The sequence below is a fragment of the Oncorhynchus clarkii genome, chromosome 15, assembly GCF_045791955.1.
Source record: "Oncorhynchus clarkii lewisi isolate Uvic-CL-2024 chromosome 15, UVic_Ocla_1.0, whole genome shotgun sequence".
Taxonomy (NCBI): domain Eukaryota; kingdom Metazoa; phylum Chordata; class Actinopteri; order Salmoniformes; family Salmonidae; genus Oncorhynchus; species Oncorhynchus clarkii.
Genome location: NC_092161.1, coordinates 29,311,315 through 29,326,556, shown reverse-complemented (window position 1 = coordinate 29,326,556; position 15,242 = coordinate 29,311,315). Strand labels below are relative to the sequence as shown.

The 15,242-nt window shown below is 43.6% G+C and overlaps 1 protein-coding gene across 1 annotated transcript; it reads left to right on the top strand.

Annotated features, from left to right (window-relative positions):
* Positions 1 to 1,138: 1,138 nt before the first annotated feature.
* LOC139366833 (uro-adherence factor A-like) lies at positions 1,139 to 14,590 on the top strand. Its single transcript, XM_071104526.1, has 5 exons — positions 1,139 to 1,227; positions 4,942 to 5,600; positions 6,428 to 6,587; positions 7,047 to 13,228; positions 14,009 to 14,590. The coding sequence occupies exons 2-5, from the start codon at positions 4,959 to 4,961 to the stop codon at positions 14,588 to 14,590; spliced, it is 7,566 nt and encodes a 2,521-aa protein (XP_070960627.1). The 5' UTR covers positions 1,139 to 1,227; positions 4,942 to 4,958.
* Positions 14,591 to 15,242: the final 652 nt, after the last annotated feature.

The window sequence follows — 15,242 nt, the reverse complement described above, 5'->3', positions numbered from 1 at the left end:
CTATGGACAGAGTCTCCCACCTCAGCTGTAGATCTCTGCAGTTCATCCAGAGTGATCATGGGCCTCTTGGCTGCATCTCTGATCAGTCTTCTCCTTGTATGAGCTGAAAGTAGAGGGACGACCAGGTCTTGGTAGATTTGCAGTGGTCTGATACTCCTTCCATTTCAATATTATCGCTTGCACAGTGCTCCTTGGGATGTTTAAAGCTTGGGAAATCTTTTTGTATCCAAATCCGGCTTTAAACTTGTTCACAACAGTATCTCGGACCTGCCTGGTGTGTTCCTTGTTCTTCATGATGCTCTCTGCGCTTTTAACGGACCTCTGAGACTATCACAGTGCAGGTGCATTTATACGGAGACTTGATTACACACAGGTGGATTGTATTTATCATCATTAGTCATTTAGGTCAACATTGGATCATTCAGAGATCCTCACTGAACTTCTGGAGAGAGTTTGCTGCACTGAAAGTAAAGGGGCTGAATAATTTTGCACGCCCAATTTTTCAGTTTTTGATTTGTTAAAAAAGTTTGAAATTATCCAATAAATGTCGTTCCACTTCATGATTGTGTCCCACTTGTTGTTGATTCTTCACAAAAAAATACAGTTTTATATCTTTATGTTTGAAGCCTGAAATGTGGCAAAAGGTCGCAAAGTTGAAGGGGGCCGAATACTTTCGCAAGGCACTGTATATATATGTGTGTGTGTGTGTGTGTGTGTGTGTGTATGTGTGTTTATATGTATGTATCTATGTATATGTATGTATCAATGTACTGTATATACAGTATTTACCCAAAAATATATGGGTGATTGGAGATGACGCAGACAATTACATTGATGGAAGCTACAATCTATATGCAATATTAAAGCTGATCTAGCCCCTATTTATTTTTATTTTTTTCAAAAAGTACAGTACGTTATCTCCTCAGGTGGGAATCTCTCAAATTACTTCCTGGAAACAATGAATGACAGCTGAATTAATTATATTCTTTGATCTGGGCAGTGTATAGGCCTATCACACACAGTCACTCTCTTCACACACAACACTGTTCTAGGGGAGATTATCTTTGAGCAAAGATTAAGCAAATTAATCATGATGTAGCCTCCCTAAATAACCCTTAGCTCCCAGCACAGAGCTGGCCAACAGTAGCCATAATGCAGAGCATGGGACAACATTTTGTTGATACTTTTGTGGATACACCAACTGACATTTTTATCATGGGATATTAGGTGAGTTTACTCAATATTTTATGTTAATGATATGTTCATTTACTTTTGTTTTAGTTTTATTGTCGATGAGAGGAGTTGAGCTGTCGCACATACCTCTGTTCAAATTAATCTACCTTTAGCCCAGCTACTTTGTAGGTAACACATAGATAACCTTGTAGATAAAATATAGATAAAGGTGTATATTTCTACCATATAACAGTGTCGGCAATGTTACTTTACAATAATATTTTGTGATAGAAATGAAAGGGCCTATGTGATAAATAGTTACACTATCGGCACAAATGTTTATTTGTACAAATTCCTGATCAGAAATTGGATCAAAGAGACTAAACTATTTTCAACTACTTTAATATTAACCAATAGCCTGAAATAGCAAAGTATCCTATATAATGAATTACAATGTTGTTTCATTCATTGTTGTAGTCTGGCAGTAGTCTGTTAAGCCTGATAACACCATGTCCCTTGAAGTAAACAACATATGCCCTCAAGACGTCACTCAATCTGTTACCAGTTTAATCGGACCAGTAAACAATTAGGCCTAACGAGGAAAATGTGATTTTGTTGATGTCCTTTATGCGTAATGAGCATTGCTAATGGGGCCTGTCTCTTGTATTAAGTCTGTAATCATAATCGTCATGTGTTCACTTCTTCTTTGGTAAATACTTATAATTTGCAAATAAATTAATTAAAAATCTTACAATGTGATTTTCTGGATTTTTTTTCTCATTTTGTCTGTCATAGTTGAAGTGTACCTATGATGAAAATTACAGGCCTCTCTCATCTTTTTAAGTGGGAGAACTTGCAAAATTGGTGGCTGACTAAATACTTTCTTGCCCCACTGTAATAGACAAAAATATATATACTTTTTTAAATAATTGAAATAGCATACTCATTCAAGTACATAAGGAAAGATAATTGTTGCATTACCTCCCACTTGTATGATGTATTACTAATTTTATAAATATTTTCACAGCACTTTAAATCCTCTTAGGTGTAAAGCCCCCTGTTTTGGGGACCTGTTCTGGTTCCAACCAACATTTTTTATTATAAATCGAAATGGCGATAGCCCTGATTCTCACGAACACAGCAGTATGTCTCTTCTGCCTGTGTGAAGCAGGATGTGAAATCTGACACCACTTGAAGCTGGGATGTCCCTCCTACCATTTCATTCGATCTTCCGACTGTCCATCAACTCCTGGCTGAACCCTACGTCCCAGCCACTAACAACGCATATGCCTGGAATCCTTACTTATCGAAACGCAGCAGGAGAGAGTGGTTTTTGTTGCTATAGCACATTCAGAAATCGATTTGTAGCCAATAGATTTTAAACAAAAAAAACTTTTTTTGTCATAGATGGACTAGATTAATATGAGAGCAAAAACTAAAGCAGGAAGCACCAGTGACTCGGTCAATAAGAAAGTGGTCAGATGAAGCAGCTGCTAAGCTACAGGACTGTTTTGCTAGCACAGACTGGACTATGTTCTGGGATTCTTTCGATGGCATTGAGGAGTACACCACATCAGTCACTGGCTTCATCAATAAGTGCATCGATGACGTCGTCCCCACAGTGACCATACGTACATACCCCAACTAGAATCCATGGATTACAGGAAACATCTGCATTGAGCTAAAGAGTAGAGCTGCCGCTTTCATGGAGCAGGACTCTAACCCGGAAGCTTGTAAAAAATCCATATATGCCCTTCGACAAACCATCAAACAGGCAAAAAGTTAATACAGGACTAAGATTGGAGCTGGTGCAGTACGATTCAATGCTCGTCGGATGTGGCAGGGCTGGCAAACTATTACAGACTACAAAGAGAAACACAGCCGCGATCTGCCCAGTGACACGAGCCTACCAGACGAGCTAAATTACTTCTATGATCGCTTCAAGGCAAGTAACACTGAAGCATGCATGAGAGCATCAGCTGTTCTGGATGACTGTGTGATCACGCTCTCCATAGCCAATGTGAGTAAGACCTTTAAACAGGTCAACATTCACAAGGCCGCAGGGCCAGGCGGATTACCAGGACGTGTACTCCGAACATGCGCTGACCAACTGGCAAGTGTCTCCACTGACATTTTCAACCTGTCCCTGACTGAGTCTGTAATAACCATAGTCCCTGTGCCCAATAACACTAAGGTAACCTTCCTAAATGTCTACCGACCTGTAGCACTCACATCTGTAGCCATGAAGTGCTTTGAAAGGCTGGTCATGGCTCACATCAACACCGTTATCCCAGAAACCCTAAACCCACTCCAATTTCCATACCGCCCCAACAGATCCACTGGTGATGCAATCTCTATTGCACTCAACACTACCATTTCCCACCTGGACAAAAGGAACACCTATGTGAGAATGCTATTCATTGACTACAGCTCAGAGTTCAACACCATAGTGCCTTCAAAGCTCATCACTAAGCTAAGGACCCTGGGACTAAACACCTCCCTTTGCAACTGGATCCTGGACTTCCTGACGGGCCACCCCCAGGTGGTAAGGGTAGGTAACAACACATCCGCCACGCTGATCCTCAACACGGGGGCCCCTCAGGGGTGCGTGCTCAGTCTCTTCCTGTACCTGTACTCCCTGTTTACTCATGACTGCTGGCCAGGCACGACTCCAACACCATCATCAAGTTTGCAGATGACACAACAGTGGTAGGTCTGATCACCAACAACGATGAGAAAGCCTATAGGGAGGAGGTGAGACCTGGCCGTGTGGTGCCAGGACAACAACCTATCCCTCAACGTGATCAAGACAAAGGAGATGATTGTGGACTACAGGAAAATCACATTCTCATCGACGGGGCTGCAGTGGAGCAGGTTGAGAGCTTCAAGTTCATTGGTGTCCACATCACCAATTAACTATCATGGACAGTCGTGAAGAGGGCACGACAAAGCCCAATCCCCCTCAGAAGACTGAAAATATTTGACATGGGTCCTCAGATCCTCAAAAGTTCTACAGCTGCACCATCAATAGCATGGTTGCATCACTGGCTGGTATAGCAACTGCTCGGCCTCCGACTGCAAGGTTCTAAAGAGGGTAGTGCGTATGGCCCAGTACATCACTCGGGCCAAGCTTCCTGCCATCTAGGACCTCTATACCAGGCGGTGTCAGAGGAAGACCCTAAAACTTGTCAAAGTCTCCAGCCACACTAGTCATAGACTGTTCTCTCTGCTACCGCACGGCAAGCGGTACCGGAGCGCCAAGTCTAGGTCCACAAGGCTTCTTAACAGCTTCTACCCCAAGCCATTAGACTCCTGAACATCTAATCAAATGGCTACCCAGACTATTTGCATTGCCCCCCCCCCCCCCCTCTTTTTCACACTGCTGCTACTCTCTGTTTATTATCTATACATTGTCACTTTAATAACTCATCCTACATGTACATATTACCTCAATTACCTTGACTAACCGATGACCCCGCACATTGACTCTGTACAGGTACCCCCTGTATATAGTCTCGCTATTGTTATTTTACTGCTGCTCTTTAATTATTTGTTACTTTTATTTCTTACTTTTTTTTGTTGGTATTTTCTTAAAATTGCATTGTTTGTTAAGGGCTTGTAAGTAAGATTTTCACTGTAAGGTCTACCTACCCCTGTTGTATTCGGCGCGTGACAAATAAAATGCGATTTGATAATAATCAATCTACTGTTAACCATGATTTCTTCTAATTAAATGACCAACTGTCATTCATCTCTTTCTCCCCATAGCCTATTAACCAGCCATAATGAGTGAGGTGGGTCCAAGAAGGCCCCCCCAGGACCAGTCCTCGGGGAGTGGGCACACAGTGACCACATCACGTCACCCCTATATCACAGACCCCATCGCCTCCAAGCACGTCTGCTTCTACAAGAGCGGGGACCCTCAGTTCAGTGGCCTGCGCATGGCCATCAACAGCCGCACCTTTAAGACCTTCGATGCCCTCCTGGACAGCCTCTCCAAGAAGGTCCCGCTGCCGTTCGGAGTGAGGAACATCACCACCCCGCGGGGTGTCCATGCGGTGCACACACTAGATGAACTGGAGGATGGGAAGGCCTACATCTGCTCAGACCAGCGGAAGGTCAAACCCATCAACATGGCAGCAGCCAGTAAGAAGCTTCCGCCCTGGTACCATGCCAGGCCCATGAGCGCCCGCCGTAGGGCCTTTCAACTGGCCAAACAGAACCCTGGCAGGCCCATGCGCAAAAAAAAACCTGTGACTGTGCGCACACCTAAGAGGCTAATGGTGTTTCGGAATGGGGACCCAAGTGTCAAGCACAATATGATGCTACAGAAGAGGACCACTCCCACCTTTGAGGCGCTGCTGGATTACGTGTCCGAGTTGATGCACTTTCCTGTGGTCAAACTACACACACCGGATGGAAGAAGGGTAAGTGCTCTCTCAATGCCTATGGACACTACAGTTACTGCTAATAATAATAATAATTTCAGATTTGCTTGTTATTGTTCAGTAACACTTCTTTCATATATTCAACCTCAAGCTCCAGTTAGAGCAGGACACCACAGCTGATACTGTAACGTCTACTGTAACGTCATCTCAAGCTCCAGTTAGAGCAGGACACCACAGCTGATACTGTAACCAAACACGTGTGCCTCTCCTTTAGAGGTTCAGGCTCTCAACATTGGTATTATCCTGTGATGCCCTCACGTCATGACTGGAGGTGACCCAGCCTTAACTGATTGGCAGCATGTTGCCTGACTGACACATAACAGCCAGAGAAAGAGAAAGTCCTAAGCTCCTTAATTGTTAATCATATTAACTGAGGAGGCATTCTGGGATACTGTCTCTAGGGAGTAGGGACCTCAGAAAGTTCACCTTTTTTTGATGTGTCATGAGATTGATTTAGTCTTGGTGTCCAATATTTATTGAATTATCAATTTATCAATTACAAACAAATCAATTGATAATTTCAACTCTTCTACTTCTATTTTTTTTAGCAAATTGTGCATGATTTAGGTACCTACATCATTTAGGTACCTACATCATTTAGGTACCTACATCATTTAGGTACCTACATGATTTAGGTACTAGGTATTTGGTGAAAATAATTTGGATAAATACAGTATTAGCTTTAAGGCAGGATTTTACAAGTGGGCTATTTTAATAATTAATAGATTTTTCCGTTTTTCCCATCAAAATGTAATTCCACTACTAGTAGAGTACAGTAAAAATATATTTAATTTGTCTGTCTGCAGGTAGATGGGCTCCCTGCTCTGATTCTATGCTCTGGAATTGTAGTAGCTGCCGGTCGGGAGGCCTTTAAGTCTGGAAACTACAAGACACAGAGATCTTCTGCTCCAACATGGCTTCCTGCCAGACGAATGGCATCTAAAAGACTAAAACAACCGGCACCCCGTAAGTCTAATTAGCTATGTTTTGTATTTTTTTGCCTTGATGTTTTAAATAGAATTTTGACAGCATATCCCTTTTAACTGCCATGTTTCGCATTACTTTGAGAATATGAAGATGCACTGTTAGACATGAATGTATGTCACATCTACAGTGCTGTCTGTCTAGCAGTAATCTATCCCCTCCCTGTCTACGTACCTTTACGGGATAAGCAGTGGGAAAGTGCTGAGACGTTAGTTTCATCCATAATACCATGGATGACCTACATAGACCTGCTCTCTTCATATGCAGCCCGTCATGATGCAGTAAGAACAGTGTGGACAGTGGATCTGGTTTTCTAACTAATGTTTTTCTTCTCTTTTTCTTCTTGCTTCTGGGGGATTTGATGACCTGCTGAAACATCCTTGCCTCCAAAAAATGTCCATACATCATTTTTCACATTCTCTCCTTTGATCCACTCCAAAGGGAAAAAGAAGTCCGTGTCCAGCAGCAAATCACATCTTTTCTCCTCATCGTCAGAGAGATACTTTGTGAATCAGATACACCACTCCGTTGCAGGAAGTCAGTGTGACCTCCCCAGTAACAACACGGGATCTGTGGTGCTGGAGGCTGGCCATTTTCTGGAGTCAGTTGCCGAAACGGACGCCGACACCTACAACGGACATGAAGGGGCAGACAACTGTATGCCCGGTGATGATGACATTGAGAAGTCCTTTCGGGTGAACCAGGATGGCAGCATGACGGTAGAGATGAAGGTACGACTGACCATCAAGGAGGAGGAGACCATCCACTGGACCACCACCCTGACCAGGTCCAGTGTGGCCAGCCAGCTCAGTGTGGCTGAGTCTGAGCTGGAGATCAGATCTCCTGAGTCCAATGCCCTACCACCAACACAACCCAACGCCATGGGCACCATCAATGGGTACAATGCTAAAAAGGATGATCATGATGATGAGGATGATATGTCTCCAGAGGCCAGTGGACCTACCAGTGTGGAAGGAGATGATGAGGATAATTCTAAAATACATGTCAGTGAGGTCTCTCTCAGGAGGGCTCCTACCCCAGGACCCAGGAGATCCAGACAGAAGCAGGCCTCATTGGAGAACATCAACACACCATCAGGAGATGAGATTCAGGAGAACATTGTGGGATCATACTCCTACAGAGAGACAACTAAGAATGGAGAGGTCAAAGAGGAGTACTGCATGGTCAGACAATGCAGCAGCAGGCCAGTCCCTAAACCAAGGAGAGTTGGCTCTATGGATATCAACAATTACAATAAGACTCAATCCACTTTTAAATCAGGGGCGGCTGAGATCTTACAAATCCAAAATAGCGAGGAGGAAGTCAGAGAAAGTGTAATGCAGATATACGAGCAGCAGACCTGTCAGGACAATTTCCTTGCTAACAGCCAGTACAGTGTCCAGGGTGTGTCCACGTATGGTCTGATGTATGGGAGACCAGCCACCTCGGAAACAGCCCGCTTCTCCTCTAGTAATGACTTAGAGATGGAGCTGGAAAGACTCTCTACAGCCTCAGAGTCAATCAGCGTGCGGAGGGCTGACCAGTCTCTGTCATCTGACTTCACCATACCCACATTTAAGGCTGGAGGATCTGTCCTAAGAAACAGGGTACTAAATGTCCATAAAACCAGTCTCTCCAAGCCCACCAAAGACAACGAGACCCCAAAGTTGGTCTCTGAAGAAAGCAAAGAAAATTCCACCACTAAAGCTGTAAAGAAAGTCAAGAAAAGGTTCTCAAAGCCCAAGTTGAGAAAGTACCAGGTTCGTAAGAGTACAACACCAGACAAAAGACGTAAAGAGAGTAGTGCAAATAGTCCTGAAAACAATAAAAGAGTGAAAACTGGGGGGTTTAGCCGCAATGCATCGATAAGGAAAATTTATGGACCAAAACCTGCCAGAAGTCTAATGAAAAATAAACTAAAAGGAAAGGAAATCAAATTAAATATTGAAAACCCAAAGGAATTGTCAGTGAAAGAACTAAATGTTAGTGAAAATGGAAATGGAACGTCAGTTTCAGTAAAGAAGAAATTATTGCACGTTTCATTTCCTACGGAGGCCCAGGGGAAGGGAACACTGAAAAGGCAGAGGTCCGTGCACGAGGAGAGAAGGATTGCGAAAGAGTGTCATGATTTGTCACTGCCTGCACTCCTTTCGTCCTCTTCTAATATCAATGAATATGTTGAGAACTGGCTAGAGAAAGCCCTCCCAACTGTGTACCCAGACCCAGTGGAGGAAACTCAAAATGTGGAGACACCAACAATGTCTCAGGTAGAAACTGAGGGGGACCTTGTTCCAGATGTGTCAGAAATCAATTGTGAAATGGACATTGAAGAAGATGAGTCTTGTTTTTTGAAAGAAAAAACACAAATACCAAGTAGTCCATCTTTGGTAACAGCAGCATTTCCAAATAGAACATTTGAAAATATAGCAACACAGACAAACCTGACTATGGAAAACACAACATTACCATGTCCTTCTGACCCATCATTGCAAAAGACCCCATTACACATTGATACTATACAGGAAAGGTTGCCCACTAATCCCTCAGCTGAAAATCCACCTCTCTCCAACGGCTTCTCTGTCTTTCCTCCTGCAATAATCTCGGTAGAAAAGCCATCACCCTCTGACAGTCCTTCGTTGGAACAAACATCAATACCCATCAAGATCTCAGTAGAGAAGCTACCAATCCCAAATGATCTGTCATTGGAAAATACATCAGTACCAAATAGCTCCTTAAAAGAGAATATCCCAGTCTCAAACTGTCTCTCACCTGAGAAGACACCACTGCCTGCTAAAACACAAACAGAGAAGACACCACTGCCTGCTAAAACACAAACAGAGAAGACACCATTGTCCAACAAAGTCTCAGATGGGTCTTCAGTAGCTAGCAGTCCCTCATATTTAATGTGTTCATCACCTAGTAGTTTAGGTGATGAAGAACAACCCTTATCAAGCAGTCCTTCATCAGACGAGGCTCCGTCAACGACTGGCCATGCATTTGAAAAGACATTGTTCAACCACTCCACTCTGAAAGAACCACCATCGCCTAAACTCGCAACAAAAAAGACACGATTGCTCAGTAATCTCTCCCTGGAAAAGCAACTATCATTCAGGAAAGCCGCAGCTGAAAAGTCTTCAATATCCAGTGATCCTACTGTGGAAAAGGTGTTGGTGGATAAGGCACCGATCTCCAATGGTCTCTCATCTGACAAGACATCACATCCTGCTAAAACCTTAATATCCAACAATGTCTTAAATGAGGCTTCATTAGCTAGTAGTCCCTCATGTTTCATCTCGACATCACCTACTAATCGCACATCAGATGAAAGAGCCTTATCAATCTCCCCCCCATCAGAGGAGGATCTATCACCCACTGGCCATGTATTGGAAAAAACAACATTGTTCAACCACTCCACTCTGAGAGAAACATCATCACCTAAACTCCCAACGAAGAAGACACGATTGATCAGTAATGTCTCCCTAGAAAAGCAACTATCACTCAGAAGATTGTCAGTGAATAAGTCTTCATTGTCCAGTAATCCTACTTTGGAGAAGGCCCAGTTATCAAATCCTGTTCAAATCACAGCAGACAAAACACAACTACCGAACAGCCACTCATTGGAAGAGACATCGCCACCAAATAAGTCTTCATTACCCAGTGACTCCACTTCAGAAAATACCCAATTATCTAGCAGTCCTCAACAAGGAAGGACACCACTACCAAGACATATCTCTTTGAAAACACAATTGCACAACAATTTTTCACCTGAAAGAACAAATTTACCCACTCTTATGACGAGGAATAAGTCAGCTCCCAGTAATCTCTCTTCAGAAAAGATACCAGTACCTAGTAATCGCACATTGAAAAACAGACTGTCACCATATTCTCAGACTTTAGAAATAGTGTCACCACCTACGAGACTCAAGGCAAAAAAAAAGCCAGTATCTAGAAATCACTCTCTGGCAATCGAACCGTCCCCAGTAAGTCCCACCTTGAAAAGGACACCTCTACCAAGGAAAAGCCGCCAAACGCCATTATCGCCTAAGTCAACGCCAGTACATCTCAATTCCTCCATGAAGAAGACACCAACACCTCCCAGTCCCGCTTTGGTGAATCACGAAGAGACAAATGGTGATGATAACCTGAGCAATTCGGATCAGGGAGACAGTACAAAAGTAACAGCAGAGGAGCCTCTAACAAAAGCACAGATACCATCATACAGAGAACAACTACCTCCCCAGCCAGACATGAAACCTGTGCTAGAGAAGCTCTGTTTCTCAATTCGGTCAATTAGACAAATCACACACAACAATCGTCCATCTTGTCTTGAAAAGTCAAACAGCTTACCTGATTTCTCCTCCCATGTGGCCTCTACATTTGGGTCATCCTCCAAAGCTCTCCTGGCATTCTTATCTGTTATTACCTTAAAGGAAAGCTTCACTAACTGGAACATACCTGAATTGAATGCAAACAGTGTAAGCTGTGCTGAGGCTTTGAAAATGATAGAGTCTCTGAGAGAAATTGCCAACATAGAGGATGCAGAGGAGTTGAAAGCTAACCTGTCAGATTTGCAAAAGTCTACTTCCTCACAACTGCTGCAAAGTTGGAAGGGCTTCCAGGAACTCAATGACAAAGTCAGAAGTCGCAGCTCAGCGCTGAACAGTTCAGAGCATGATCTTTTGTTTGAGACACGCCCAGTGGAGGACTACAACATTAAAGAAAAAGCACTGGATATCGATGAGCTAATAAATGAGCTTGATGTGCCAGAAAAGGTCAAGGAAGCATTGGCAGCCCTTTCAACAGGGGTGAGCATGAGCATGGATGGGAATGAAATAAACATTTATAAAAAAGCTAATGAAAAAGTGGAGTCATCCCCAGAGGGAAGGTTAAATGCCAATTCAACCGAAGTCCCTAAGGAAGAGGCTGAAAAAGATCATGTGCTTAATAAAGAGGCTACTGTTGATGTTAAATCCATCATTAAAACATTTACAAATATTCACCATCCCAAAGAGGTGGCTGAAAATACAGTGTCACAAATCCCAGAGAGCCCAAGCAGTAGGCAAGAGCAGTACTTCTCCTCAAAAGAACACAGCTTTAAAGAGGATTATATTTGCCACGGAAACAGACAGGCAGCAAATAAGGAAGGTGCTGAACTTGAGCAGGACAACTGGGAAGAAGAGGAGGCTAAATTTACATACAAACAGGTTAACCATGATGAAGAACAGACATCCTCAGAGATAGAGCAAGCTTACAGTTTAGTATTGCATGATGGCTATTTGGACAAGCCAGCCTGTTCTGTGGAGGCTAGAGAGAAGGATGGGGACATACAAGCAGGCTATGTGGAGGAGGAAGAAAGCTTGAAGAAAGAGCAAGAATACTACATTGAGAACCCACCAAGTCATGTGGGGCAGGAGGTTACATCTATGGAGCTGCAGGTCAGCTGTAAGGAAAGCGTAGAAAAAGACCAGGCTAGCTCAGAGGAAGAACAGAAATGTCATGTTGAGGACCAAATTAGCCATGTGGAGTCAGAAAGTAAATGTGTGGAGGAGAAATGGTTGAAGGAAGAGCAACAATGTCACATAGATGATCAGCCAAGCTATTGTGGGCTGCAGGTTAGCCGTGAGGAAAGAGAGTCCACCCCTGAGGAGCAGGCTAGCTCAGAGGAAGAATTTGAGTGTCACATAGGCCAAAACCAGTCCACCCCTAAAGAAGACCAGGCTAGCTCAGATGAAGAGCTGGAACGTCATGTTGCTAGCAAACCAACCCACGAAGAGCCTGAGGTTAAATGTACAGATGTAAAGGTTAGCAGTGAGGAAAACATGTCTAGTCTTAAAGAAGAGCAGGCTAGCTTAGAGGAAGAGCTCGACTGTCACATTGAGAACCAACCAAGTCACGAGGAGAAAGGTGTTAAATGTACAGGTGTAAAGGTTAGCAGTGAGGAAAACATGTCTAGTTTTGAAGAAGATCAGGCTAGCTTAGAGGAAGAGCTCGAATGTCACATTGAGAACCAACCAAGTCACGAAGAGAAAGGGGTTAAATGTATAGAGATGCAGGTTAGTAGAGAGGAAAGAGAGTATACTCCGGAAGACGACCGGGCTAGCTTAGACGAGGAAGAGGAAAACCGTGCAGACAACCTTCCCAATGCAAATGCACACATTAACGTGAAGGATGAGCAGACTCACTTATGGATGAAGCAGACTACTGAAAAGGAAATAGTGTCTACTGTCATAGAAATGAAGCCTAGCTTGGTCAAACAGCATTCTAGCGATGACAGGATGGATAAGGACAGCGGAAAGGATAGTGAGCAGCATGTTAGCTTTGAACAACAGTCTGATACTGTAGAAGAAGCCAACGTTGAGGATAATCGGCGTGGCACAGAGAAGAAGCAAGTACGCTGTGAAGAGAAGCTGCCTAGCTCTGAGGCCGAACATGTTGGTGTAAAGGATGAGCCATATACAGAGGATGAGAGTTATGCAGAGTATGAGGAAAGCTTCGTAGAGAAACAGCCGTTTGAGGAGGATACGAATTACGAAATGACTGAGGCAAAAACAACCAGCCGTTTTGAGGAACCATTACCATCTGTAGCAGAGCGAGTAAAACTACTGGATAAGAAGATTGCTGATGTAGAGCAAAGGAAAAGCATTACATTAGAGACAACTGGCATCAAACCGTTTGCCCACATAAAGGTTCCCGCTTTCTCAGATGGCGATGATTTAACAAGCGTATCCCATCTATCTAATGAACAAGCCAAGCTTGTGGAGGAAGCATCTGAGATGCAAACAACCAATTATGTTGTTAAGGATGTCAAAGAGCAAGACAAAGCTCCTGTGCACACTTGTAAAAGGACAACGTGGCCTATAAATACATCAGAAACTGTAGTCATGTCCCCCCCAGCTCCACAATCCTCCTCGCTAGCATTTAGCTATGATGGCTGTATAACTAGAGAGCCTGAGGGAAATAGGGTCAAGAAAATAAAGGAAATGTTTATGGCAAAAAGCGTTGTGGACATTCAGTATGGACAAACAAGACTAACCAGCCCAAACAGCTCAGATCTGTCTGACAACAGACCAGGGACTTCTGACGGTAGTCATCGATCACTGACGTCAACTGAGATGTCCAGTGGTGAGGATGATTCTGTGAAGAAATCCATCACGAAAGGCTTTGTCAGGAGAACTATTGAAAGGCTTTATGGGAAGAAAGATACAAATGAAAAAGTCCTTGCCAGTGAAAGTCAGCCAATATCTGTCCCAAGACCAAAGTCCAGAGAATTTCCTGGTAAGATCAGCCTTTCCCCATTCCATAATGCACGGACCAAAGTAATGTTGGACTTATCATACTTCAATGCCACAAGCTCTTTTGACACATACAGTGAGCCAACGCGGTGTATCGCCTTCAATACACAGGTCGGGCCTGGAGACTGTGTCCCGATAGAAGAAAACAGGTGGCTCCTCAGAGAGAGCGTGATCAGAAAGTCTGTCTCAGAGCCTATTAATATTTACAAGAACACATCTGCGTTAACGGAAGATGAGTGCAAAGATGCAAAAGAAGATGTTCCATACTCCCTTTTCGGCCACACCGATCGGGAGGACATGGTGAAGACTGTGAAGCCTTTTGTGGCAAAGTGCACCTATTTCAACCTGCCTCATGGCTGTGACTCAGACCCGTACCAGGATGACCTAAGTTCTGTCAGCAAGGGCAGTGCCATGGGTGACGTCTCGAAGGACAGTAAAGACAATGCAGAGGAACCCAAGTTGTGGGCTGAGAAGAATGGAACCCTGCCAGATTTTTCCCCTACTGACTTCAAGATGCCAGATAATAAAGTGCACCCTCTGATTGAAGGCCCGGGAGGTGGAAAGGTTGTGGTGGTCCAGCCTGGCAAAGGTCAGTCTGGCAAAGGTCAGACAGATGTCAAGAAAATTCCACAGGAGCCAGATGCACTAGAGATGCTCTACTTCTCCTGTGGCCAGCACTGCCCCATCCTTTGACTGTGACACTTAAATATGGGCTCTCTGCTAAAGTCAGCTCATTACGGAGGGCATTCAAGGTACAAAGAGATGTCGTATATTTCTTTAAGATGGATAAGACTCAGTGTGTCCTGTGGGATAAAGTTATTAATGAATACTTTGTGCCTGAACATTAACGTTGCCACTATGATGGCTTATACAGCATGATACAGTGCCTTGCGAAAGTATTCAGCCCCCTTGAACTTTGCGACCTTTTGCCACATTTCAGGCTTCAAACATAAAGATATAAAACTGTATTTTTTTGTGAAGAATCAACAACAAGTGGGACACAATCATGAAGTGGAGCGACATTTATTGGATATTTCAAACTTTTTTAACAAATCAAAAACTGAAAAATTGGGCGTGCAAAATTATTCAGCCCCCTTAAGTTAATACTTTGTAGCGCCACCTTTTGCTGCGATTACAGCTGTAAGTCGCTTGGGGTATGTCTCTATCAGTTTTGCACATCGAGAGACTGACATTTTTTCCCATTCCTCCTTGCAAAACAGCTCGAGCTCAGTGAGGTTGGATGGAGAGCATTTGTGAACAGCAGTTTTCAGTTCTTTCCACAGATTCTCGATTGGATTCAGGTCTGGACTTTGACTTGGCCATTCTAACACCTGGATATGTTTAT

Excerpts from the sequence above, each read along its gene's own strand:
- LOC139366833 (XM_071104526.1), top strand. The coding sequence starts at position 4,959 with ATGAGTGAGGTGGGTCCAAGAAGGCCCCCCCAGGACCAGTCCTCGGGG. Across the intron at positions 6,588-7,046 it reads ACTAAAACAACCGGCACCCC|GGAAAAAGAAGTCCGTGTCC; the intron begins GTAAGTCTAATT and ends TCCACTCCAAAG. Across the intron at positions 13,229-14,008 it reads TGGATAAGAAGATTGCTGAT|GTCGGGCCTGGAGACTGTGT; the intron begins GTAGAGCAAAGG and ends TTCAATACACAG.